This window comes from Vipera berus, assembly GCF_964194415.1.
Source record: "Vipera berus genome assembly, chromosome: 13".
NCBI classification, from domain to species: domain Eukaryota; kingdom Metazoa; phylum Chordata; class Lepidosauria; order Squamata; family Viperidae; genus Vipera; species Vipera berus.
Window position 1 is genome coordinate 8043474 of NC_138216.1, and position 25058 is coordinate 8068531.

Here is a 25058-nt window from a genome sequence, read left to right on the forward strand (position 1 = left end):
CATTTTAGCACTGAGGTTACTTAGTTAGATAATGAAACATCTGCAAGAAAACCACCCAGCTCAGAGAGCACCAAGGACCTCACAGAATATTCTTTGTCATAGCTATCTTACCCATTTCCATTAGAACAAGGGTCTTCAAACTTGGCCCTTTTATGACTTGTGGACTTCAACTCCCAGAATTCCTCAGCCAGCAAAGCTGGCTGAGGAATTCTGGGAGTTGAAGTCCACAAGTCATAAAAGGGCCAAGTTTGAAGACCCCTGGTGTAGAGCCTGCAACACGGTGGCCTTGCGAGGGGAACCTCTTCAGGAGATTATAATGGGTTTTCAATGATTTTGCGCATGTGCGTGTTGGGGCGTGTCTGTTTCACGTGTTGGGTTACAGGTAGTCCTCGACTTACAGCCGCCCGTTTAGTGATTGTTCAAAGTTACAAGGACACTGGGGGAAAAAGGGACTAAGGACCGTTTTTCACACTTATGGCCGTTGCGGCATCCTCACGATCATCTGATTTACATTCAGCAGGTCCCTAGAAACTTGACTCATACTTATGACGTTTGCAGTGTCCTGGGGGGGGTCATGCGATCCCCTTTTGCGACCTTCTGGCAAGCAAAGTCAATGGGGAAGCCAGATTCATTTAACAACCGTGTTACTAACTTAACAACTGCAGTGATTCACTTAACAACTGTGGCAAGAAAGGTTGTAAAATGAGGCAAAATTCACTTAACAGCTGTCTCACTTAGCCAGGGAAATTTTGAGCTCAATTATGGGCGTAAGTTGAGGACTACCTGCATTCTGTGTTTTTATTCAAGGCTTTCCCATCGTTTTTGGGATTATAACCTGGCCCCCATCCAAAGCTGATCATCACCAGTAAGAGAACAAGCTATGTTCGTATCACATATTTAACCTGGTTCCCATTAACCTAGGACAGAGGTTTTTGTGGGTTACCTTTGGGGCTATTTTGTGGTCTGGTTTTTTCTTTAAATACTTCCCCGTCATTTTTTGTCATTACGCTTTTTGATGTATTGCGTCATTTTGCGGGATTTTGTTTTTGAAAATCTCCATAGACACCCAAGCAGGGCATTTTTGTGCTGACCAGGGAATTCTGGGAGTTGAAGTCCACAGGTCTTAAAAGTTGCCAAGGTTGGACACCCCTGTCCTAGGTTAATGGGTTAATCTAGGAACCAGGTTAAATATGTGATGCTAACATAGCTTGTTCTTTTTTACTGATGATGTTCAGCTTTGGATGGGGGCCAGGTTATGTTTTAATAAAATACACTCATAAGAAAAGCTGTTGGGGGTTTTTTTGCTTTCAGTGGGGCCCATGGGCATAAGTGCTTATGGTTGTGGTCATCTGCCTTCGTGCTGTCCAATCCTTGAGATGGGTGAAAAAGTGGAAGAACAATTAGGAACTGGTTCAAAGACAATGAATGTCAAAAGCCAACATGCTTCTGATGATCTTTGCATCTTGTCCCGGTCCGCAAGTCTTATCAATTTGTTCACATCCTTACTTAGACAATGTATGCGTCATCCATTTCCTTCCCAATAATATTGGTTAGATTTTAAGCTGTAATTTAAAAATCCATAAAAACATTTTACGTAGGCATGTAAGTTATCGGTTGCATTTCTACCCCCTGGCAATCAATTGGATCCTCAGTGGCTGAAATCGTAATGAAGTACAAAAATGGCAGTGGTAAATTGTTTTTTGAGTTCCTTCTAAACTGTATAACTTCTTTTAATTTGGAATCCTGTAATGTGTAATACATTATGCAACGTGCATGTGTAGAAATAGATTGTGCTGCTTTTACTGTCATTCTTTTGAAGACCGTTAATATGCAAGATGAACGTTTCTGTTAAGAATCTATTCCTAGCAATTACAGTGCAGAAAAGGTACTGAAAATGTTTTTTTAAAGAGATGCTGTTTTATACATCATATATCATGTCTTGATTCACAGAGAACACTAAATCTTTACAGACGTGTTCACACATCATACTAACCCAACATTAGTGAGACTGCAGTATTTCTTAATAGGAAGGATGAATTCAGTCCAAGTATCTCTGGATCTAAATGTGGGCATTTATAACACTCGGTGTATGAGTGTGGCATGTTAACTACATGAAATTATCTTGTTTTGTGTTGTTTCATGGTGACTGAGTCTAGTAAGTGCCTGCACAGCCCGGAGAACCCAAAAAACCCTGTTTGAAGTACACCTATCCATTTCACTTCTTCCCTCCCCGTGGTGGATAAACGTAGAAGAGATAATGCAGAAGTAAAACATGAAACGTGGATAAATCAATTTAGCGGTATGAGACTAGACTTACATTTGGGAGAGAAAGGGAGAGAGAGAGAACACGCAGCCGTGTGGGGGTTTAACACCACCTTAATTTATTTTCCAGGACCATATGTCCATTTTAATGTCAGGCAGCTCCACCCCAAGACAGATTTTGCAAGGGGGGGGGTTGAATGAGAAAACCACCAGGAAGCATCAAGGGCACCTAACAGAATAATAATACATGCCAGAGTTCCCCACTGCAGCAGCTTGAAAGGACCAGCAAAAACAATCGTTCTGGGTTGCTTGCGAAGAAGAGCGCAGTCTCCATCCTCAAAGGGTTCCCCAACCGTAGACCAGCATATTAATCAAAGCTTCTGACATCCTTGTGACGAAGGCAGCAAGGACAGGAGCCACGACTGACTCAGGGAGAAGCTGCAAAAACCAAGCAGCATGCTAATTGGGTTTGGAGCCTCGTGGCAACATTTTCCTTCCTTCCCCCCCCCCCTTTTGCTTCAAACCAGCACTTTGAGGGAAATGAAACCATACCAGCCCATCTCCGTTTCTTGCAAAGCAAACAGGAAAATCCCCAGAACCCTTCTCAGATTTGCTTGAAAAGGTTGTTGGGATAATGACCCAGACGGTTTGCTGCTGGCTAAGGTTAATTATCGTTAACTGTTTTGCTTCAGACTCGCCATCTTCAGAGAAAACATACTTGGGCCAAGTGACGCTGGAAGGAAAGCAGAAAGGGGATAAAATCTCTCTGCCTCAGGATTCTTATTTTCCCAAAGTTAAAAGTGCAGGGTTGCTCTTTGCTTTACGCTAATCCACCCAGCCTGTTTGCAAATGCATCCTTCCCTTCCTTCCCTTCTTTCCGGCTAGGACAGGCAGATCAAGAGATCACTACAAGCCTGACTTTTGGCCTGACTCCAAGTCACGAGGCCCAAGTGAATCATTGAGCAACAAGGAACAGCTCTGGATGTCTGTCTACTGATAAGGTTGATTCGTTTTTGTCTTTTTTTGCCCCGGCCTGGGGGGGGGGGGGCGGGCTGTCTCACATCCCAGACCAAGAATGTACATCCTAGAATGAGCGAAAGTTGGAAAACACACCCCACTTCCGCAAAAGCCACATCACAACACGGAACTAGGTCAAGAGACAGAGGAGTGGAGCAGAAGGCTGTATGAAAGCAAGGCTGACTTATCGCTTGACACATCCTTCCTAGCCTAAAATACTTTGCAGGCAGTGGGGAACGCGGAAGAAATGCGTTAGAATATGTCCTGTTTCCCTGCATAGGTAAATGTTGTGAATTGTGGATCTGGGATTTAATTCCCTGAAAGACCAGGGAGTTAAAAAGACCAACAACTATCCAGGAGAAAAAACTTGTATTTTAAGTGTTCTACCCAAGCAATTGGGTGGCCTCGTGGATGAGGTTTTATTCCTTGCTGCTGCTTTGTTCCCCTTTCTCCTTCCCTCCCCTGCTTCTTCTCTGCAGGGCTGACTCAACTCTGCAGCAGACATACTCTGGTGTAAAATCAAAACCGGGAGATTCGTTCAGAGCTTTTTTGTGTGCGTGTGTCCTGCAGATCCCTCTGCCCCTGCCTTTTTCTTAAATGAACAAAGACGAAGAGTGACTAAGATGGGCAGGGCAGGGCAGAAACGGGATGAAGGAATACATAATCAGCTGCAGTCCCCATCGCCCCAAAAGTGTTCCTTTGGCCAGTGGAGGAGGGCGCTCAATCTATATTTCCATCTGTGAAGCTTGCAAAGCTGAGGGGAAACCGTGAATGAGTCACTGGGTTGTCCGTGACCTGAAAATCCAAGGGAATACCAAGGATATACATAATGCAGAGACTCGATTCCTCCTTTGTGGGCTGCCTGGCTAGCCTTACAGGGGAACTCACCACCACCTGGTGATTGGCCCCAAGTCATCCAGTCAGCGTTCATGCCTGCCTAAGGCAGTACTAGAATTCACAGTCTCCTGCTTTCTAACCTGGTGCCTTCACCACTATACCCAACGGACTTATATAAGCCTTATGAAGCCCTACATTTTTTTTCCTGAAGGATCTCCACACCTCCTTCCACCTCGTCCGTCCACCAGAAAAATTCCTGCACAGGTATGCAGAAAGAAAACCAGATCTGATTTATTTTTGTTGCAGTAAGCAAAAGGGGGAAGAGAAGCAAAATACCGTATTCTCCACACTGTTCTTGGCACTGAACTAAGTGTGTGCTTAGAAGGAGAGGCATTTTCCCCCCCTTGTAATTCAACCCACCCCCCACCCCGTTTTCCAAATTAGACTTCATGGGTTCAGACCCAACCCTCTATATGCAACTGGCTTGCCCTACCTGTACTGACATTGACAGTACACGTCACTTGTATATAAATACAGAGCCTACTCCACTCCCTTCTAGCCCTGATGTTACCTTGTTGGGCAATGAAACATCTGCAAGAAAACCACCAAGCTCAGAGAGCACCGAGGAACCCAGATTAAAAGTATTGGAAGAGGCTGTGGAAGCTAGCCTTCGTGAGCTTTTCCTTTCCTAGTTTGATTTTTCAGAACCCAGTTAGCCATACTAAGGATTTACTCCAATTGCTGGGTTTGTTCAATACCACCGACTCCAAATTAACCCAGTGGGCTGAAATGACACAATCCATTAATGGCCCAAGGCTAAAACTAAGGTTCCCCAGCTCTGAGATTTCTGACTGACCTGGTTCATAAAAGCTGGACTTCTCTCCTCTCCTCCCCCCCCCCTTTTATTAGTAAGGTCCAGGCATTCACAAGGACAGGAGGGAAGGGGAGGGGGAAGGTTGGCTGTGCTGGATGGCATCAGGGTTTGGAGAACCCACCTCTCGAGACAACTCACAACAAGACACACTGCGCGACCAACAATATAGTGGAGGAATTTTTTTTATTACCTGGAAACGTATTACTGCAAAATCCAACATTGGCTGCACGACGTTTTGATGCCAGAGCATACAGTTTTCACTACTTGGGAACACAGGAGTGTCGCTTTTTTTTTTTTTTTTGCTGTTATCTGTATAAACACAAACGGCCTCACACTCCGATACCAGGACACGACAGCAATCATTGAGAATCAAATTACATCCAAGGATTTCTCTGCACTTACAGTTAACCCCACAGTGTAGTAATCTATCTATGCATGAGATTAATATATATATATATATCTATATATATGTGGGGGCGTGTGTGGGGGGGGTGGGTGGGTGTAGAGAGAGAAGAGCATGGAAAATTGAAAACTCTTGTTCCATTATGTACGAACATGTCAAGTCTTATAAATAAAACATCCAATGGAGGGAGGGGAACGTTACCTAGTTTATATTTATACATAAAGGGCTCTAATGGCAAAAATGGATGGGAAAGAGCGGAGGCACTTCCCCCAGGCCTTGCGGAAAAGGCTTGCGGCAGGCCCTCTTGCTTTTCGTGTTGAAGTACACAGAGGACAGACAAGTCACATACATTGCGCATTTACAAGAGATCAACTACCAAAAACTGATGACAACTGTACACATTTGTGGAGAGACCTTTTTTTGTTGTTTTTTCCCCTCTCTCTCTCTCCAAATTCTGGAACTTAGTTTTTTTTTCTTTGTTTTCCATCGACACTCTGCGGCGATTACCCTTTTGTGGAAAGGATAAGGCCAACGATGAGGCCGTACAGCCCCAAGACTTCGGCGAAGATCAAGATCAGGATCATGCCCACAAATAACCTCGGCTGCTGTGCCGTCCCCCGGACACCCGCGTCGCCCACAATGCCAATGGCGAAGCCGGCAGCCAAACCGCTGAGGCCTACGCTCAGTCCTGCGCCCAGCTGAAGGAAGCTCCTGTAACGGAAGAGAAGACAAGCTGAATGGCACGTTGGAAATAACCGGCTTCAAATCAGGGAAGCCTGTTTTTCTGCAGGAGAAGTGAAAGAATCTGACTTCCTCTCTGGAAGTTTTAACTCCCTCCAGGCCTGCGCTCTGCAACAAGACCTTGGGAAAGCAGCGTCCAGCCGCAGAAGATCCTGCTGGGGAAAAAAAAAAGGATCCAGCTCGGAACGGCTTTTTCTAAAAGCTGGGTTGCTTTCACCGAGGCCAGCCTAAAACCGCCCCGCAGAGCGGGCTCGTGTTGTTTACTCTCCTGTGACAAGAGTGCTGGTAATGAAAAGCACCTCACATCTTATGTAACTGTGCTCAAGTAGAAGCCAGAGTACGAAAGATGTGCTGGTGCAGGGTTTCCGATGAGGAAGAATTACACGGCAAGAGGAAGACTTGACAGACTTATTCAAAACCCCTGAAAAGAGCAAACGACGAAGGAAATCTCATTTCAGAGATTGGCACAGCAGGACACATCTCATAAATGTTAGGACTCTCTGCTGACTTTTATGTCACTGCATTTACTTATCAGTTCCTCTGCAAACTAGTTGCCAATTCGTTGCTGCTTTGGATTTGCTCCTGGTAAAAGAGGTGTACTTGGACCTGAACCTCTGTACGCAAACACAGTTCCTACAGTGCCACTCAGTGGTTTGTCAAAGAAGCCACCATTAGGCTTACAAAGAAAGTATGTCGTGAACTAACACGAGGCACATGATGGTTTTGTATCTAAGGGAGGTTGAAAAATGTGAAGCAAATAAATAAATATTGGGGAGGGGGGTCCTCTGCTGGGCTCTTCCCAAGGCAACAGGAATGGCAATGGCATCTGGAGCCACAGTGGCACAGTGGTTAGGATGAAGTATGGCAGGATAATTCTGCCAACTCTCAGCAGTTCAATTCTAACCAGCTCAAGGTTGACTCAGCCTTCCCTCCTTCCCAGGTCAGTAAAATGAGGACCCGGATTTTGGGGGGGCAATACGCTGGCTCTGTAAACCACTTAGAGAGGGCTGTAAAGCACCGTGAAGCGGTATATAAGTCTAAGTGCTATTGCTATCCCATATTCAAATCTGGCGAGTTTTATACCATTGGCCAAGTCTCAATTGTCAGGAATAAAACATTTTGTTCCTTCAAGTTCACGGCAAGCTGCTCTTAAGCTTTCCTCCAATGACGCTACCACCCATCCGGTCTTGCCCCCATGTTTGTTTTTTCTCAACCTTTCTAATTAATCTTATTTTTTCCCTGACCTCTAGAAAAGAGACTGAAAGCTACAGAAAGCAAGTTATTCCCGAAGGGACAGGCATGAGTGGGTTCCCCTAGTCAACTACAGCCACTCATGAAAATTTAAATCTGATTGTGTTTCAGCCCATTTTAAGCACACCTGGAAACTTCTGGGCATGTCTCATGTAGCAGCAAGAGGATTAGTTTACCAACATGTTTCAATTAAGCATCTCTGAATAATTAAAAGCTGAAGTGTTGTATTGGATATCAGTTATCCAATAGGATTTTGCTTCATGAATGAAAGAAGCAAGTCAGACTCAAGTCAAAAGTCAGTTCTGGAAATAAATCCAAGTTTTGGATCCCTAATGCTGGGCCTGCTAACACTTCAGGTCTCAAATGATATCCTAAAAGTTGACAAAAAGTCTTTCTAGGGCAGGGGTGTCAAACTCAATTTCATTGAGGGCCACATCAGCATTGTGGTTGCCCTCGGGGGGCCAGAGTGGACGCGGCATACTGAGTGGGTGCAGCTGGAGTGCATATGGGTGGGCATGGCCAGCTCTACATCGTTCGCATCAAGCGTGCCTATGGGGGCCTGGACAGGAGCGGGACAGATCTGAGGGTCTCTGGCAGGAGGGGGGTCTCTGGGCCAGGGCCAAGGCAGTCGGGGCTGTTCCCTCACTGTTTCCAGGATGGCTTTGAGGGCCACATGAAACCACTTCGCGGGCCGGATCTGGCCCCCGGGCCTTGTGTTTGACATGTCTGTTCTAGGGGGATGGACCCTTTGTTTGTCATGTTGCACAATTTTAAGAACACAACACCCAACGCTGTACTGGGAGCCCTCGACTTATAACCACAATTATAGTATTTTATACACAGTACCTGCAGTATTAACCTGGTGAACTCTCAAGGTTCCTCCTTCCATTATGGATTCAAGATGGACAGTGATTAATATTCATGTTACTTATATGTAAGGGTGTAGGTCTATACATGTTGTATAAAGTATGTTTAAATGCGTGTTGCGTATGTGTACACTTTGAGAGCAACTAAATTTCATTTTTAACGTGTGCCGTTGTGTCCACAGTAAAAAAAAAAATGACAATAAAGGTTATCTAATTGGGACTAGAATTTCAGTCGCACCTGATTTTACCCCTTTTGTTATGATTGAGCGAATCACCGCAGTTGTTAAGCACATCTGATTTCCCCCACTGACTATGCTGATCCGAAGCTGCCCGGGGAGGTCACACATGGCAATCACATGATCCCAGCACATTGCAACCACCGAAAATACATGCTGGTTGATCGCATGCCGTTGGGGTGATGCAACTGTCATATGTGCGAGGACTTTTTGTGTGTGTGTCCTTGAACAGTCGTAAACGAATAGCATTGGGAATCTACAAGCTTCCAGATGTGGATTGCCTCCTGGAAGATCCCATTACTGGACACGACTGGGGCTATGTCAAGTTGCCTTTTAGTATGGGGTCTGGAGATCCGTAGGTTTTCTATCGCGGAACGTGGGCTTTCTGCCTAGAACTGAGCCAATTATGGCAAGACACTGCCCGGGCTGTATGATTCCAAAGCTGGATTTAGTCAAGGCAGGTATGCCTGGTGCACTACAGAAAAGAGGCAGATTTTTTTTTCCCCTGGATGGTTGGCTCATTATTGGCACAATGTCCATTCCAAGTGGTTGGCAGGGCCAGGACAATTACAATTTAAATTTACACTGGATTTTTTTTTTTAAAAAATGATTGTCCCTCATACAGAGAATACTCTTTTTCATCACACTGAACATTACACTTTGATCACCGTTTTTGGAAACTCTGGAGAATGTACCAGAATTTTTTTATCCTCCTCTATTTTATAGAGACACAACTGAAATCATAAGTCTTTTATCAAATGCTGTAGCACTGACAAAGGTCCAGAAGCTCCGCCTGTTTTTTGTTCCATTTTTTTTAAAAAAAAAAATCTTTACGGGTACCAAGTTCCAAAGTAAACAGTGCTAATATAACTAACTAAATACTGTAAATAAAATAAATTCTGCGTACTGCAGCGTTTCTCAATCTTGACAGCTTTTAACTCGTGTGGACTTCCAATTCCCAGAATTCCCCAGCCAGGAAAGCAAAGCAAAGCTGGCTGCGGCATTCTGGCAGCTGGAAGTCCACATGACTTAAAAGGCTGAGAAGCACTTGCGTCCGGCATGTCATTTAAAAACTTATTTATTTGAACAATCTGGCCTGGTTTGATGGGTTTAGGGTTGGATCTAATTTTAACATAGTTTTAATCATTGGGCATGATTATTTAATTCTTTTAACTTCTTTTAACTTTTGTATTTATATTCTGATATTTATTGCCCTGTACACCGCCCTGAGTCCTTCAGGAGAAGGGCGGTATAAAAATTTAATAAATAATAAATAATAATAATTTTCTCAAGGAGCTGCTCCTCTCCAAAGGCAAAACACCAAAGGCCTGAGAAGTGTTGATTCTGTACCCTGCTCCTTCCGGTCAGCGTTTCCTTTCTCCTAGAGCAGAGAATGGAAACCAGCTGGATGCTTTTTCCATCGAGAGTCAGAACCTCTTGCAGCCCTGCTTCTCCGAGCAACTTACTTGAATAGCGAGATGTCATGCACGAGAGAGCTGGCAATCAGGACTGCCACTACCAAGCCATAGATGGCTATGATACCCGCCATGACCACTGGGATGATGGACTTCATGATCAGTTCTGGCCGCATGACCGACATGGCAGCAATACCTGTGCCGCTCTTTGCTGTGCCGTAAGCGGCCCCCAAGGCTGCAAGAGAGGGAAAAAGACACAGGTGAGTCCTACCACATGCCCAACTTGTAATGCGACGTAGAGACTAAACCTCTAATCTAGGGGGTCTTCAAACCTGGCCCTTTTATGACTTGTGGACTTGAACTTCCAGAATTAAATTTCTAGCCAGGTTGTCACATAAGCAGACTGTGAATGAGAAAGCCACAAGCAGGTTTAAGAATGGATACCTTAGGCCAGGGGTCTTCAAACCTGGCCCTTTGATGACTTGTGGAGTTGAACTTCCAGAATTCCTCAGCCAGCAACCCACCAAGAATGCAACAGGGAGCCACAGAGAGCTCACAAAGCAAGCTTAGACGTTCGCAAACTTGAAAGAGATTTAGCTGGAATTGCAAAGCTGGCACATTCGTTGCCCAATGCCAAGTTCAACCTGTACACCAATCCCAATTGTCTGACTTAAAAACTGGGTAAGGCAAGGCAGGGCGGGAGGAGACACGGAAAAGATAGAATGCAGTTTAGGTTTTGCTCACATGGATGTGCTAATATTCACACTTCATCAACGGTTAGCAGCTTTTTAAAGATAGGCCTTACAACAGGGGTCTTCGAACTTGGCCCTTTGATGACTTGTGGACTTCAACTCCCAGAATTCCTCAGCCAGGCACCTGGCTGAGGAATTCTGGGAGTTGAGGTCCACAAGTCATCAAAGGGCCAAGTTCGAAGACCCCTGCTCTAATCAAACACTAAGGAATCTGCTCAGGAAAGAGCTTCTCCACCGTGTCCCTTTTGTAAAACCATGTCAGGTCATTTATATATACAAATCTATGCTTAAAATTTCATTCCTTCCTTCCTTCCTTCAATTTTTATGTTAGGAATTTCTTTTGAAATGATATTAAGTATATATTTTACATAGCACTTACATCCCATTTCCCAAAAGACAAGAAACCCACATTACTATACTTTTTAGAAATTCTGGTTGGGGGCTGCAAAAAAATGATCCTGCCCCTGCTTCATTCACTGAGCAACAGCATAATTTCAACACACGTTATGAGATCAAACTCTCCCTTTCTTTTTCCAAAACAAAAAAAGGGGAAAATCAATGTCGTTACGTGGGAAAGATGCAGAAATTTGCCGGCTTAGATAACCAACTCAACTCGCCGAGCTTGTTTTCTCCACCTTCAATGAGTCACAAGTCTACCCAAGCACAAGCCACAGTGGGTTCTTGTGTCTCCCAACCTCATCCACAACGTTTCTGCAATAGCAATTAGACTTATATACCTCTTCACAGTTCTTTACAGCCCTCTCTAAGCAGTTTGCAGAGTCAGCATATTGCCCCCCCAATCTGGATCCTCATTTTACCGACCTTGGAAGGATGGGAGGCTTGAGTCAACCTCAAACCGGTGAGAATCGAACTCCTGGCGGTGAGCAGAGTTAGCCTGCAATACTGCATTCTAACCCCTTTCCGCCACCACGGCACATTAAAAGAAAAAGCGTGTGATCTAATACCATCCTTCAACTGTGGCTCTCAAAATGCCGGTTTCAGTTTTGAGGTTAGAACAGGGCAATCACAAACAAGAAGATCAGAAGAGGTAGAACTGTTGTGTGTGCCGCTTTGTCTCCTCCACCCATTTCTTGTGAAGTTCTCACGAAAGACAATAACACAAATGAGCTGCATCCTTTGCCACGAGAGGCTACGGGACACCCTGCCCCACCCAGGGCATTTTGCTTGTAAGCATTCTAGGACCATCGTTAGAAATTAGAAATAAGCTATTTACTCTCCATCTTTGGGGGAGGGGGAGAAGAGAGTCCTGTCTGGGTTCTTCTACACTCTTAGTCCACTAACTAGGTATACTGCAGCTTCTCCAAAGTTGAGGCTGTGTACTACAGGAACCAGACTGAAAGCAGAGACATGCTTCTTTTCTAGAAATGTGTTGCAGGAACGTGGCTTATCTTCTTCTGCTCTTCTGTGTAAACAGTCCCAGAAAAGAGCAAAGTTCTCCCAGCTGAGAGTAGCAAAGTTCTAAGACCGTCAGCTTTTCTGTGGTTCGGCTTTTATTAATGTCTCTAATCCTGAGCTAATCCTCGACTTAGCCATGAGTATGTTTACACCTTCCAGCTTCCTAGGACAGGGCTACTATTGGTAAAATCAAAGCCCCCATCAGAAAAGGCCTTTCGAGCAAACTTGCTTCTAATACAGCTATTCTGGAAACGGCTCGGAAATTACTGTGGGGGCCTCTTTTTTGAGAGACTGCATTTGCAGACTGGTTCACTGGTCAAGGTGATGGTTTCATTTCTGCTTTCGCATACTAAAGAAGTGCTGAAGTACAAAGATGTGCTAATACCAAAAGATATTTCGCCCCCTCTTTTCCCCCCCAGGTATGTCCCATGCTACAATGTCCCAAACTCCCAGCCATTTGGATATGGTTTCGATTCTTGAAGCTGCGGTGCCAATGTGTGTAGAGGCTGTGTTACAGCAGGTAATCAACACACAGACATTTGCTAGGCACAATGCTAAATACAGGGTTGATCATTCACTGCCTTTTGCTTTTGACGCCTGCAGGCCGTCTCAGGCCCGATTATCACCTGAGGCTTTGCAACAAGCAAGTTAGGAGTCTCTTACCTGTTTGCCCTGACTGCTCTTTAGAAGGCCAGATCCTGAAGTTGAAACTCCAATACTTTGGCCACCTAATGAGAAGGAAGGACTCACTGGAGAAGAGCCTCATGCTGGGAAAGATTGAGGGCAAGAGAAGAATGGGACGACAGAGAATGAGGTGGCTGGACGGAGTTACTGAAACAGTAGGCGTGAGCCTAAACGGACTCCAGAAGATGGTGGAGGAGAGGAAGGCCTGGAGGAAGGTTGTCCATGGGGTCGCAATGGGTTGGACACGACTTCGCAGCTAACAACAACAACACCTGTTTGCCCAGCAGGTGACATACACTTGCTACTCCAGTTCTTCTTTGGCTATGTAGCTGCTCAAATAAATCAGCTGTAATTGCTACAACCAGGTCCATGTCTACAAAAGATACTGGACAGTTGAGACTGTCGCCTTGTTTCTCTGAGCATCACATGGAACTCAACCTGTACCCCTTTTCAATTCCGAACTGAGAGTAAGAACTACATTTCCAGCTTAACTGAGTCTCCATCAAGCATACACAAATAATTTTGATAGGTGCTACCTGAGGAACTACAATAGGGATATCCATCTGATGGTGCCTTGCTTAGATTAAATGCTAAGCGAATAGTTGGGTGTACAGACTAAAAACTGATCACTTTTATCCAACTGAGACTTCCAAGGAAATCTCCTGTGTCCGTCTTTCACAAGATACTTTAACGGGTAAAAGGTCAGAGTTTTCATCTCCTGTGAACGACTCGGGCACATGCAAGATCTTCAAGGATTCCTCCAAATAAAAATGGCACTAGAGGCTGGTACTGCCACTTCATCCTCCCTTTTCAATGGACACTGTAGGAAATATATTGAGGGCATCATCCTGGGGAACTGAGATCTAACTTCACTGGTGATTATTACACCCAGCTTATAAGAGATGGAATATATCTACCTTAATCCCGACTAAAAACTTATCTCTGGACATCAACCAGTAAAAAGCAAAGTCCAAGACATTTGATATAACGCACAAAGGAGCATTCTGTTTTAAGTCCTAAATGAAGCTTGCAAATCCTTGCACAACTGTAGTGAGAAACCGAACGGTTACCTATACAGCTTGACAACATTCTTAAAAACTATTTTTTAAGGCACGTGAAACAATCCAATTGTTTATTTGGCCACTAAGATTTGGTTGATTACAGCGGGATAAACACAAAACATGAATTCTTTTTTTAAAAAAACATGTGGCCACTCCAAAAGTTTTAATATGCCCGGGCAGAATTTTGCCTTTTTATCCTGGGAATGAAATGTTCTTCCATATCACAAATTCACACTGCTGTACAGTGGGCAAGCCCTCTTTAAGCATGAGGAACTAGAGATGGGTCTATCAACTACTTGCATTTAAATCTCCGTGATAGTGAAAGTCAACCAACTGGATGTTCAGGATTATTTGCTTTGCTAGATGGACCCAGCAATAGCACTTAGACTTATATACCGCTTCACAGTGCTTTTCAGCCCTCTCTAAGCGGTTTACAGAGTCAGCATTCTTGTCCCCAACAATCTAGGTCTTCATTTTATTGACCTGAAGGATGAAAGGTCGAGTCAACCTTGAGCTGGTCAGGATCGAACTCCTGGCAGTGGGCAGTGCCAGCCTGAAATACTGCATTGTAACCACTGTGCCATGACAGATCTTGGTACAAAGGGAGTAGTTTTATATTCATTTTTTTAAAATCGTAGGACAAGCGCATACTGACCACTCCTACTAAAGGCCAATTGCAGTGACTAGTAGACCAAAGAAAAGTCAAAAGATTTTAGCTGCCTTCAAGCATTTATTTGACAAATATATGAAAACCTGATAGCAGCACAACTTAGTTTCCACTTCCCAATTTCAGATGCAAAGCAGCACTGGTTAGGTAGGCACCTGCCAGACTTGTGGCCTGCTTAGCAATATGAATAATAAATACAGAGGAAAAATAAATAAAGACTTCCTCTTGGTGAATTGGTAAGAGCCAAAATCAATTTTGGAAGTTGGTCAAGATTCATCACGTACCACGCTTTCAAAGCATGAAAGAAAACCAGCTCCAGCAAGCTGCAATCTGACTGAGGGAACCATGATTTCCCAGGAAGTCCAAAAGGGCAAGATCTCAAATCTTTTAAGACAAGCCACCAGACTAGAGTGATATTCCAGCGGAGGTCAAGTTTGTGCTACCTGTAGAGCTTTCACAGGCTAACTTAAGAAGTTAGTATCTCCTAGTTTAGCAACAGCTAAAGGTTGTTCAACAAGACTCCGTGTTTAACGTTTCTCTTAAAACTTCTTTTACAGGGTTATCAACAATGCTATTATGGACAGCACACTAAAAAGCAGAGACATCACCCTGTCAACAAAAGTGCGTATAGTCAAGGCTATGGTCTTCCCAGTTGCAATGTATGGCAGTGAAAGCTGGACCATAAGAAAGGCCAAGCGCCAAAGAATTGAGGCCTTTGAACTCTGGTGCTGGAGAAGACTCCTGCGAGTCCCCTGGACTGCAAGGCGATCAAACCGGTCAGTCCTAGAGGAGATCAACCCTGACTGCTCTTTAGAAGGCCAGATCCTGAAGTGGAAACTCAGATACTTTGGCCACCTCATGAGAAGGAAGGACTCACTGGAGAAGAGCCTCATGCTGGGAAAGATGGAGGGCAAGAGAAGGGGACGACAGAGAAAGAGGTGGCTGGATGGAGTCACTGAAGCAGTAAGCATGAGCTTAAATGGACTCCAGCAGATGGTAGAGGACAGGAAGGCTTGGAGGAATGTTGTCCATAGGGTCACGATGGGTCAGACATGACTTCGCAGCTAACAACAACAACAATTATGGATAGGGAGAGAGAGTATCCAAGGGAGGTCTATTTACTTTCATAGGAAACCTGACACAGCCAAGCCTGTTCTTCTTCAACGGTACAAGGCGGCATGCAAAAAAGCAATTTCTAGCCAAGTTGTCACATAAGCAGACTGTGAATGAGAAAGCCACAGGCAGGTTTAAGAATGGATACCTTAGGCCAGGGGTCTTCAAACTTGGCCCTTTGATGACTTGTGGGCTTCAACTCCCAGAATTCCTCAGCCAGCATTGGAGGTGAAGTCCACGTCATAAAAAGGCCCACGTTTGAAGACCCCTGCCTTAGGCGCACACCTGATTCCTCAACCCCACGGGAAAGGACAACACGTACCCAATCCCTAGCTGCATTTATTCATTCTGTTCCAATTCTAACCAGCCTGCCTTCTTTTTAAAGAGGGGAAATTACATAAATATCTATTTTTATTCTTTGCAACGGGTGAATCAGTAACTTTTCCAAATGTTGCCATACAGTACTGTATGTACTGTACCAGTACTGTTTCAATTTGCATATAAAGTAAGTGCTACTTTAGACAGGATATATAATTGTCGATCAAATCAATTGTGGTCTAGCTTTGCATACTATTCCACCAGCTAAGGCAGAATTTCAAAATGTTCCTCTCTCTAAACTGGCGTGAGCAGAAATTTAAGAAAGGGGAATAAACTGATTATTTGAAAACTGGTGCTTAAGATTTTCATATTTTTACTATTGTACTCAAGAAAAATAGAACGAAAAAGTTCCACAGAAAGTAATATAAAGCAGGAATACAACATCAAAATGCTGACGTAGTCGTTGCAATGAAGATTTTTAAATGACACTCCTTTTAAATATTGGTGGTTTAAAAATAAATCTCGATTTATCTGAAATCATTTTGGTCCAATCTTCCATTATAATGACAAACCATCAATTCCATCTAGGATTTCAAATCCAAAGTAGCAATTTCTTTCCAAAGAAGAAAAATGTTTATACTTCATGCTAGCTAAACCTAAGGCTCTTTGTAAATTGATAGTTTCCAAGTTTTTGGTATCACATTTTATTGAAACTTTGTCTCTCCTCTCAAAATCACAGCAAACTTGAGTTAGTCTCAACCGAACCTCAAAGAAAACATACGTAACATTCTTTCAAAAAGAGCCATTAATTCATAAAACTAGGATAGTTCAACTTTTTATTCCAACTTTCTTGCAATTATCAATCTCTTGATGATATCAGGTCCAAATTCTGAACTCAACAAACGTTTTAACTAAATAAACTGCCACTTGGCTCTTTAAAATAACAGCAGGCATCCATTGGCTTGGTTTTCCACTCTCCTCCTGTGGGTGCAAAAAAGAAACCAATTTCCTTAATGACTTTTTTTTCCTGCAAACTTATTAGCAGGGAATGATAAATGGGGTCTAAATACAGAAATCAACTGTTCCCTTATATAAATAGGAAGCACCTTAAGATCCAATTCATTCAGGATAGGAAACTGGAAAGTGTGATAAAGCCAACAATCTTGCAGAGATATATGGTATATCCTTATAATGCCATCAAGCCCATATGGTAGCCTTTATTCCTACCCAATTAAGAGATGAAGAACTGGGGCAAATATTTCATATATGGCTGAACAGTGGTATATATTTAGCTGGTGCAGACAGTGTTTGTGTTTTAGTGAAGAATGTATTCCAAATCATAAGAACGTTTTGGCCATATGCCCAACCTCAGCAGTTGAGTCGTTACACAAAATGTAACTTTTTTTAAAAAAAACACACCACAATATAGCACAATGCTATCTGTTATTGGAACAATACTGGTTTTATTAGTATGGCTGACAAGCATGAAAGATGTGGAGAAGAGTTTCAGCCATTATAGTGACTCTGCTTAACAGTGACAAAAATCAAAGACAATATGGCTTATTTCAGATATGAAAATGAATCATGGTTTATACATTATTCTTTTCCGTGATCTAGTAGTTTAGTCAGTATGTTCTTGCTCAGACGCTGCCAGGATATTTCCATCAGGTTTGTAGGACACTCATTGGGAAAACATAAGACAATGGAACTCGTGCAGGTTGCGCAATAAGCAAGCTATGCTGATACACAGAGTATTAAGAAACAGTACCACTCCTTATAGTAACACTCCTTATGGTGATAGCGCGGAGCAATTTCTTGTATCAAGTACAGTGCAATCCTATTTTAAACTCGCCTTCAAAACTAATAAATCTGAGAGAGTAAAAAGTTAAATATATAAATATTTTAAGATGTCAGAAGACTCATTGGAATCCTTGCTTCCACTCTCCCTCTGAACTCCGTGGGAACACTCAAACAGTGACTATTTATAGTCAATGATATGCTTCACGTATGATGTTAAGCCATGCTTGCTTAAACTGTTTTCTTGAGCTTCGTTCCAAAATATCAGTCTGAAAGGAAATCTTGACTGAATTTCCCTCTGATGCAAATTGTCCCGCATAGGATTGCACAGCTGAAAAAAGGAAATTGGCTCAACTACAGAGACCGTTTTTTATCTGCTAAAATGCAGAATTCCTGCACTTTGTGATTGTACCCCACACCCAGACTACCCACAATACTAACTAGAACTGCAGGCTGCTGGGGGAGAAGGGTTAACACCCAACCCATACTTCCAGGAATATTTTTTTTGCTTCTTGTAGCACAGTATTTTTTTTTGTCAAATATACAATTTAAAACTCTTTAGAATAATTTTTGGGATCACAGAATGCTGCTTAATAAACACATCTTAGTCCTAAAAGGAAAAAGCACCAACAGCGTTGTTTGTTCTTGGCAGCTTTCCCCCCCCAAACAATGGTACTTTAAACAAAACAACAATCATGTCAGCATGGTTTGCAGCAGAGGCATTTATTTGAATAAAAATGTATTCAATAGAATAAGTTCTACTAAGTTTCACCCAGTTTCTCAGCCACTGGATTCCAAGAGATTCTTAGAGAACAATTTGATATGAATAATCTGCAAATCATCCAGCAGGTTTCATCAACCATCTCCCCACACCTACCTGTTTCTAAGCTATCATTCTGAAGAAATGTTGACAGTCTTCAGTTAAACTAGGCATTTTTTTTAACTCAGAAAGGGTCATACATTCCCTTAAGGCATAATTCTTCTAAACAAGGTTTGTGGAATGAACCATAGCTGGCTGAATTCATGCAATTTCTTTAACTAACATATCCCTGGCTAGATACAGGCATAGAATCCCCATGAAGTAAACCACATGATGGCCTAATGCAGGGGTAGGCAACCTTGGCTCTCTTATGACTCGTGGACTTCAATTCCCAGAATTCCTGAGCCAGATCTAAGATGCAGATCTAGGCAATTTATTGATAAGCTGACATACAATCCGAAATGGAAAATACTGTACTAGCTTTCTTCGGCAATTCACAAACAGAAATGGCACTAATAAATCACCAAGATAATCACAAGGTCAAAATCCTAGATGAGTCTAGCTTCGCAATATACAACTTTATAAAGCAGAAAGACAAGCCACCATGCTAGCTAAGAGATGATTCCAGGGCATATGAATTGACCCAGGCACATGTACTTTCCAAACTGCTCTTCTGCACAGAAAGTCACTTTAATCATAACTGCTAACGCCGATGACACAATCACTATTTTGAGAGAGAGACGAAAATTCTAATATGAGCCCTAAAATAAGCAAATCACAATTAAAACCAAAGGATCCATTTCAAGTCCATTCTTGTTCCTATGAGACGGGCCCACCAAATCTGTGACTCCCAATTTCCCCACTCTGCAAAACTGCCAATGTTTTATACTGTTCTGTCACCAATCATGATTTGTAAACCAAAATGCTTATTGGGTTCATGCAACAAAGGTGAAACCAAACACACCGTCTATGGCTAAGCACAGGGGCCTTCAAACTTGGCAACTTTAAGACCTGTGGACTTCCACCCCTGATCTAAGATGATATATAATTTCAATTGTCGGGCCACTGCAGGAACCATTCGAAGCAAAAGTAGGAAACGTGATGGGGATACGGCCATGTTACTCCTTGGAAATTTGTCACCGTTTCTTTCTGCAATGAGAAACATTTTAGTTAGCCATGTTGCATGGAAAAATTAAGTAAGAGCATCACTCAGTGGCGTTTGACCATCCGTGCTATAACTAACAAAAGGGGGGGGGGGAATATCACATTATCCCTTGAGGTTACAGATCAATCTCCACTGCAGTGTCAATCACCTGAAGGTCACCAAGCGAAGCAATTAGCCATCGCAAGATTAGCCAGCGGTAGCTAGAATGGTTTCTATGAGATGTTTACTATCATCAGCAATTAGCGTGTATGGAACCAAGATGAGGGTGTTTATACAACACGATTTCTGCATCCAGCCTGCTTGCACGGAACAAGACTTGGATCTGCTAGCAGCCAGCTAGTCTTGAGTCATTAAGACCTGTAATAGACAACCACCTTCTCTCTTCCTTATGGCCCTCCAAGGCAGCACTCAATGACATTCCTACCTATGTTATTCACACCTCAGGATTCTCCAATTGGGATGCCTGCCACAAGCAGATTAGCTTCTGGCCTGCTGCAAGCAAAGCATCCAACATTTCATTGAAGAAAGCACTAGGCAACAGGGATGCACTAAGAGTTGCCCAACACAAGTTGCATCAGAAAAAGCTTGCAACAGTAGATACGATGAACTACCGGCAGTCCTCGACTTACCACAGTTCGTTTAGTGACTATTCGAAGTCACAACAGTGCTGAAAAAAGTGACTTATGACCATTTTTCAACCTTACGGTTGTTACAGCATCCCCGCGGTTACACGATCACAATTTGGACAACTGACTCATTTATGATACCTGCAGTATCACGGGGTCGTGCGATCACCTTTTGCAACCTTCGAACAAGCAAATTCAACGGGGAAGCCGGATTCACTTAACAACCGTGTTACTAACTTAACTGCAGTGATTCTCTTTCACGGTGGCAAGAAAGGTTGTAAAAAGGGTGAAAATTCACTTGACAATTAACATAATAGAAATGTTTGGCTCAATTGTGGTCATAAGTCGAGGACTAGCTCTATTCCGTTGTGCTTTATATCAGAGGTCCCCAACCTTTTGGGCACCAGGGTCCGGTTCCGTGGAGATAGGTTTTTCTACGGACTGGAGAATGCATGGTTTTGTGTGCTGCCTGCATCCCACGCATGGGGCTTTGCTTGCTTGTGCGGACCGGTTGCTGGCATGCCATGGCCCACGGACCGGGGGTTGGGGACCCCCTGCTTTATATCATATGCATACAACTATCTCCGTGGATAAAGTCCACCTTACGCTGCAGTAAAAAAATAAATAAATCAAAAAGTATTTAGAATTTAGCTATGTCTGCATTGGGGATTTTCTGAGGGTGGAGGGGCAGCACCAGAGCCAAGTAGTAGACAGATGTTCTAGTCTTTAGAAGTGGCATCAGTATGAGGAGCCTGTTGCCTTGGGGCAGCAGGCCCAATGGTTTCAGTTCAAGGATGCAAGCTGCTGCTATCAACTCATTAAAGAGGATCCATAAACTGCAAAGGTCAACCTGATGCCTTTACTGCTTTGCAAAGTATTTCTGTTAGCTATTCAGTTGCATTAAAAAGGCAGCAAAGGGGCTTAAAGACGTTGCGTGGCATAAATAGATCTGGAGCTTAAAGCTTGCTTTTTTTTCACCCTTGGTCATTCCTTTTTCTAGGGCTACAAGAAAATCAATTAAGCTGGTTTGAACAGCAGTGGCCAACACAAAAGACTGCCTGCCTTCAATCAGGGCAGCTCTCATTTCCATTCAGTCACAATGAACACAGGGATGCCTCAGGCTAGCCACTCTCATAACTAATTTATCCTTACAACACCCTTAACAGAAGAAAGAGAAATAAAAAAAATGATATTCAAGGATGATTCTCATGCACATTAAGCTTTTCAGGGAAAGAGATTCTCCCAAGATGCTATCAACTGAATTTTATTTAAAATAAAATTGGCATTTTTGTAAATATAAGCGTATTCATTTTAAGGAAAGTGCTTGAATTTTGTATTAATGCTGACAGTCACAATGTGGTTTGAGCTTAGCACGGTACTGTACATCAACACAGTCAATTCTGGTTTAATATAGCCAAGGTTAAACTGGCTTAGCAGGGTAGGTAAAGCCAGCTGGCGAGTTTTGTTTTTAACCTGGAGCAATAGTTTAAAATAGTATCCACCAATCAGTGTTATAACATGGCAGGCAATTGTAATGTTATCCTAACACATCTGGATGTTGACAAGACTGGAAAGGCTTATTTTAATCGGGCTTCAAGGAAATTTAACTTCTGTACTGACATCTGCAGCACTGTTATCACCCTAAAAAAGATAAAAGGTCAAAGATGTGTCTCCGGGTCCCAATTCTGGACAAGCCCCAGTTCTCTACAGTGAAGTGAGCATAAACACAGAATCAAGTGAGGCTGCAGCAGCAAGGCCATTAGTTTCATTAAATCAGCCACTTCGGGCTCTTCTTTAATCAAGCAGCCACAAAATCAAGAATTTCACAGTATTCTTCCAATATGCGCAAGCTTCAGTTACAGGCCACTCTTGTGGAGTAGGGATAGATGTCACAAGCCTGGCCTACTTTGGGCTGTGTCAGTCAGTTCTGAGAAGCCAGCCTTCAGTAGTTAAGCTGGCAATGAACGAAGGAGATACTGCAAGGAAAATCCTATTCTTTGCAGCTCCTCCTTAATTTGGAAACCAGTTTATCAAGCCTCGCTGAGCCTTCCAAAGATCACGGAAAACCAGGTGACAGGCACGGGACAAGAATGCTCCAGAGGGTCAGGGTGCATTGCAAGCTTCGCTGAATTCAAGCATGTGGGGAAGCAGCCGAGGCTTCTAAAGCTCCCTCTTTTTCTCTCTCCCCCCTCCCCACAGTCATATGGCCGGGACAGGGTTCCTCCATCAGCTGGTGTTATGACGTCACCCCCATTTGCCTTTCCCAAGCAACCTGCCTATCTCCTTTTTCTTCCACCTCCCAGATAAGAGCAAAGGACCCTCCCCAAAGCAGCCCCTCCCCCAGACCAAAACCAGAAGGCAGGAAGGATGGCATAAGAGAAGCAGCAGGCAGGCCTTGTCTGGCTCCAGCCAGACTGGGGGTTCCACCCTTTACTTGGGTAGGAACATCTCCGCAGCCACTTGAGCCAGAAGAGGCTTTTAAATGATGGGAGGGGGAAAGCAGGCTGGCACAAAAGACAGACCCCCCCCTTTCCTCTTTTCACACTGGAGAAAAGCAGGCAGATGTAACACAGATGCTGCTGGCACGGCGGCACTGGAGTGAAAAGCTTCTTAAAAGAGATCAACGTGAAGGGCACCCACGCACATCCGCCCTCCAAGCCCAAGGCACCAAATTCCCCAGGGGGAGGGCTGGGGTGGGGGGCTTCCAACGCCAGGGCAGGGGTGGGTGGGGGGGATGAATCTACTGGATCCTTCTAGCAGGGTGGGGCTTCCAGGCAGCAGCAGCCAGAGGAGACGACATCTCTGCCACCGCTGCCCTTCCCAATGCGCCAACCTCACCACCACCACCACCAGGACGGGGGTGGCATTCCCGACCACGGCACAATCCAACTCTTTATTTGGGGGGGAGGGAGGAAGGAAGGAAGGAAGGGAGAGGGAGAGAGATGGAGAGGGAGGGAGAGGAAGAGTAAAGAGCCTTGGTGGAGCAGTGGGCTAATGCCTCCTTAAGTAACACCAGCTGCCTGCAATTAGTGCAGGTTCGAGTCCCACCAGGCTCAAGGTTGACTCAGCCTTCCATCCTTCCCAGGTAGGTAAAATGAGGACCCAGATTGTTGGGGGCAATTAAGCTGACTTTGTAATAATGCCGCTTAAGGGGTGTGTGTGAAAGCCCTAACAAGCAGGCATAGACATAGAATGAAGGCTATCGCTAAGCACATTGATTTGTGCTTCTTAGATTGTAAGCCGCCCTGAGTCTTCGGAGAAGGGCGGGATATAAACGGAATTAAAATAAAAATAAAAATAATAAAAAAAGACGGGAGTCTCAAAAAAAAAGAAAAGAAAAGATCAAAGCAGTCTTTCTCAGCGGGGCAGCGGACTCCAGCTCCCATCTTCCCCAGCCTGGCAGGCTGCCACCCGCAGGCAAGAAAAAAAGAAAAGAAAAGGAGGCTTCTTCGCTCAGCCCAGCCACCATCTCTGCCCTTTCCCCAAAAGTGATACCCTTCCCCACCCCCGGGGGTATCCCGTCCACACGACCCCCCCCTCCCGCCCTGCTTTGGAGACCCCCTCCCCAATTCAAAGAGCTGGTGGGTCGTGTAAAGGCAGGCCTGGGCTGGAGGGGGGGGGAAGAAAAAGGGGGGGGAAGAGAGAGAGAGAGGAGAGAGGGAGGGGCGGGGGGCGCCATCCCCATGGCAACAGACCCCCCCCTTAAGAGGTTTCCTCCCTTCCCCCCTCCCTCCCCCCCCCCGCGGGCCTCACCGCTGAAGATCATGGCGGCCGAGGCGCCCATGACGGCGAAGAAGGAGGAGTACTCGGGGCCGGCCGGAGCAGTACTCATGGCGGGACCGGCTGAGGGGCGAGGAAGAGGAGGGAGGCGACGACGACGCCGGCGGCTGCTGCGGAATTCGGGCAGCTGAGGGGCTTGGGGGCGGCGGCTTCTACTTCAGCTTCTCCTCCGCCCTCGCTGCGCCGCCTGGGAACGAGGTAAGATGGCGCGGGGGGGGCGGCGGCGGGGGGGTTTCGAGACGACGACGACGGCGGTCTTGCGTGGACGGTCCTCCGCTGCGCCCGCGCTGGCTCTAAATACCCAGCCGCCGCAGAACAAAATGGCGGCGGAGCCCTGCGTCACGTGGCTCGCTCCTGGCTCCGCCCCCTCCTGCTCCTCTCCCTCCTCCTTTTTCGCTTCTCGGCTTTCTCTCTCTTTCTCTCTCTCTCTCTTTTTTTTTTTTTTTTGGAAACACGGGATATACCAAGCGAGGCGAGGGGGAACACGTCGATGGGAAACGGGGAACGCAGGTGGTGGTGATTTTTTTCCCCCCCCGCCCCTACACTGCATCATTACAGAGGAAGGAAATCAATGTTATGGCGCTGTCGTCTGAGGGCTGGAATGGCGAGCGGAATGTCGGGGGACGCTCCTTGGCGTTCCCGGCTCCCCTTTCGCTACATGGGTGGTTTCGCCCCGTCAAGGCCGGTCGGGATCTAGCCTCAGCGCGTTTGGGGATTTTTTTTTTCCCCCCCAAGATGATTCAGCGCTGATTAGCATAAGGGGCGGGGCTAGTGAGAGAAGGCCCGTCCTCTTTTCTGAGGTTTTTTTTTATGGTTTTTTGGGGAAAGGTGCCTGGTTAATCCGGATATATCAATCGGGATTTAATCGGGATTTATATCATTTATTTCTCTTGCAGCAAGTACAGGAGGGAGATTCTGCAAAAAAACAAAACAAAAAAACCCCCACCTTCCTGGAATCCTGTTACCTTCCAGATGTTATTTGGGCTGCAGTTCCCAGAACTTCCCAGCCTGAGCATC

The 25058-nt window shown here is 44.7% G+C and overlaps 1 protein-coding gene across 2 annotated transcripts; it reads right to left on the minus strand.

Moving 5' to 3' along the window:
- Positions 1–2428: 2428 nt before the first annotated feature.
- Positions 2429–24625, minus strand: ATP6V0C (ATPase H+ transporting V0 subunit c). 2 transcript variants are annotated; one of them, XR_014027790.1, is made up of 5 exons: positions 24015–24625; positions 9954–10137; positions 5181–6104; positions 2815–2995; positions 2429–2700 (listed from the first exon to the last, which is right to left on the minus strand). XR_014027790.1 is itself a non-coding variant. In XM_081338237.1 (3 exons), the coding sequence occupies exons 1-3, from the start codon at positions 24091–24093 to the stop codon at positions 5897–5899; spliced, it is 471 nt and encodes a 156-aa protein (XP_081194363.1). In that variant the 5' UTR covers positions 24094–24625; the 3' UTR covers positions 5157–5896. The 2 variants fall into 2 exon arrangements, 1 of the variants encoding a protein (XP_081194363.1); XM_081338237.1 differs by lacking the exons at positions 2429–2700; positions 2815–2995 and having other exon boundaries at positions 5157–6104.
- Positions 24626–25058: the final 433 nt, after the last annotated feature.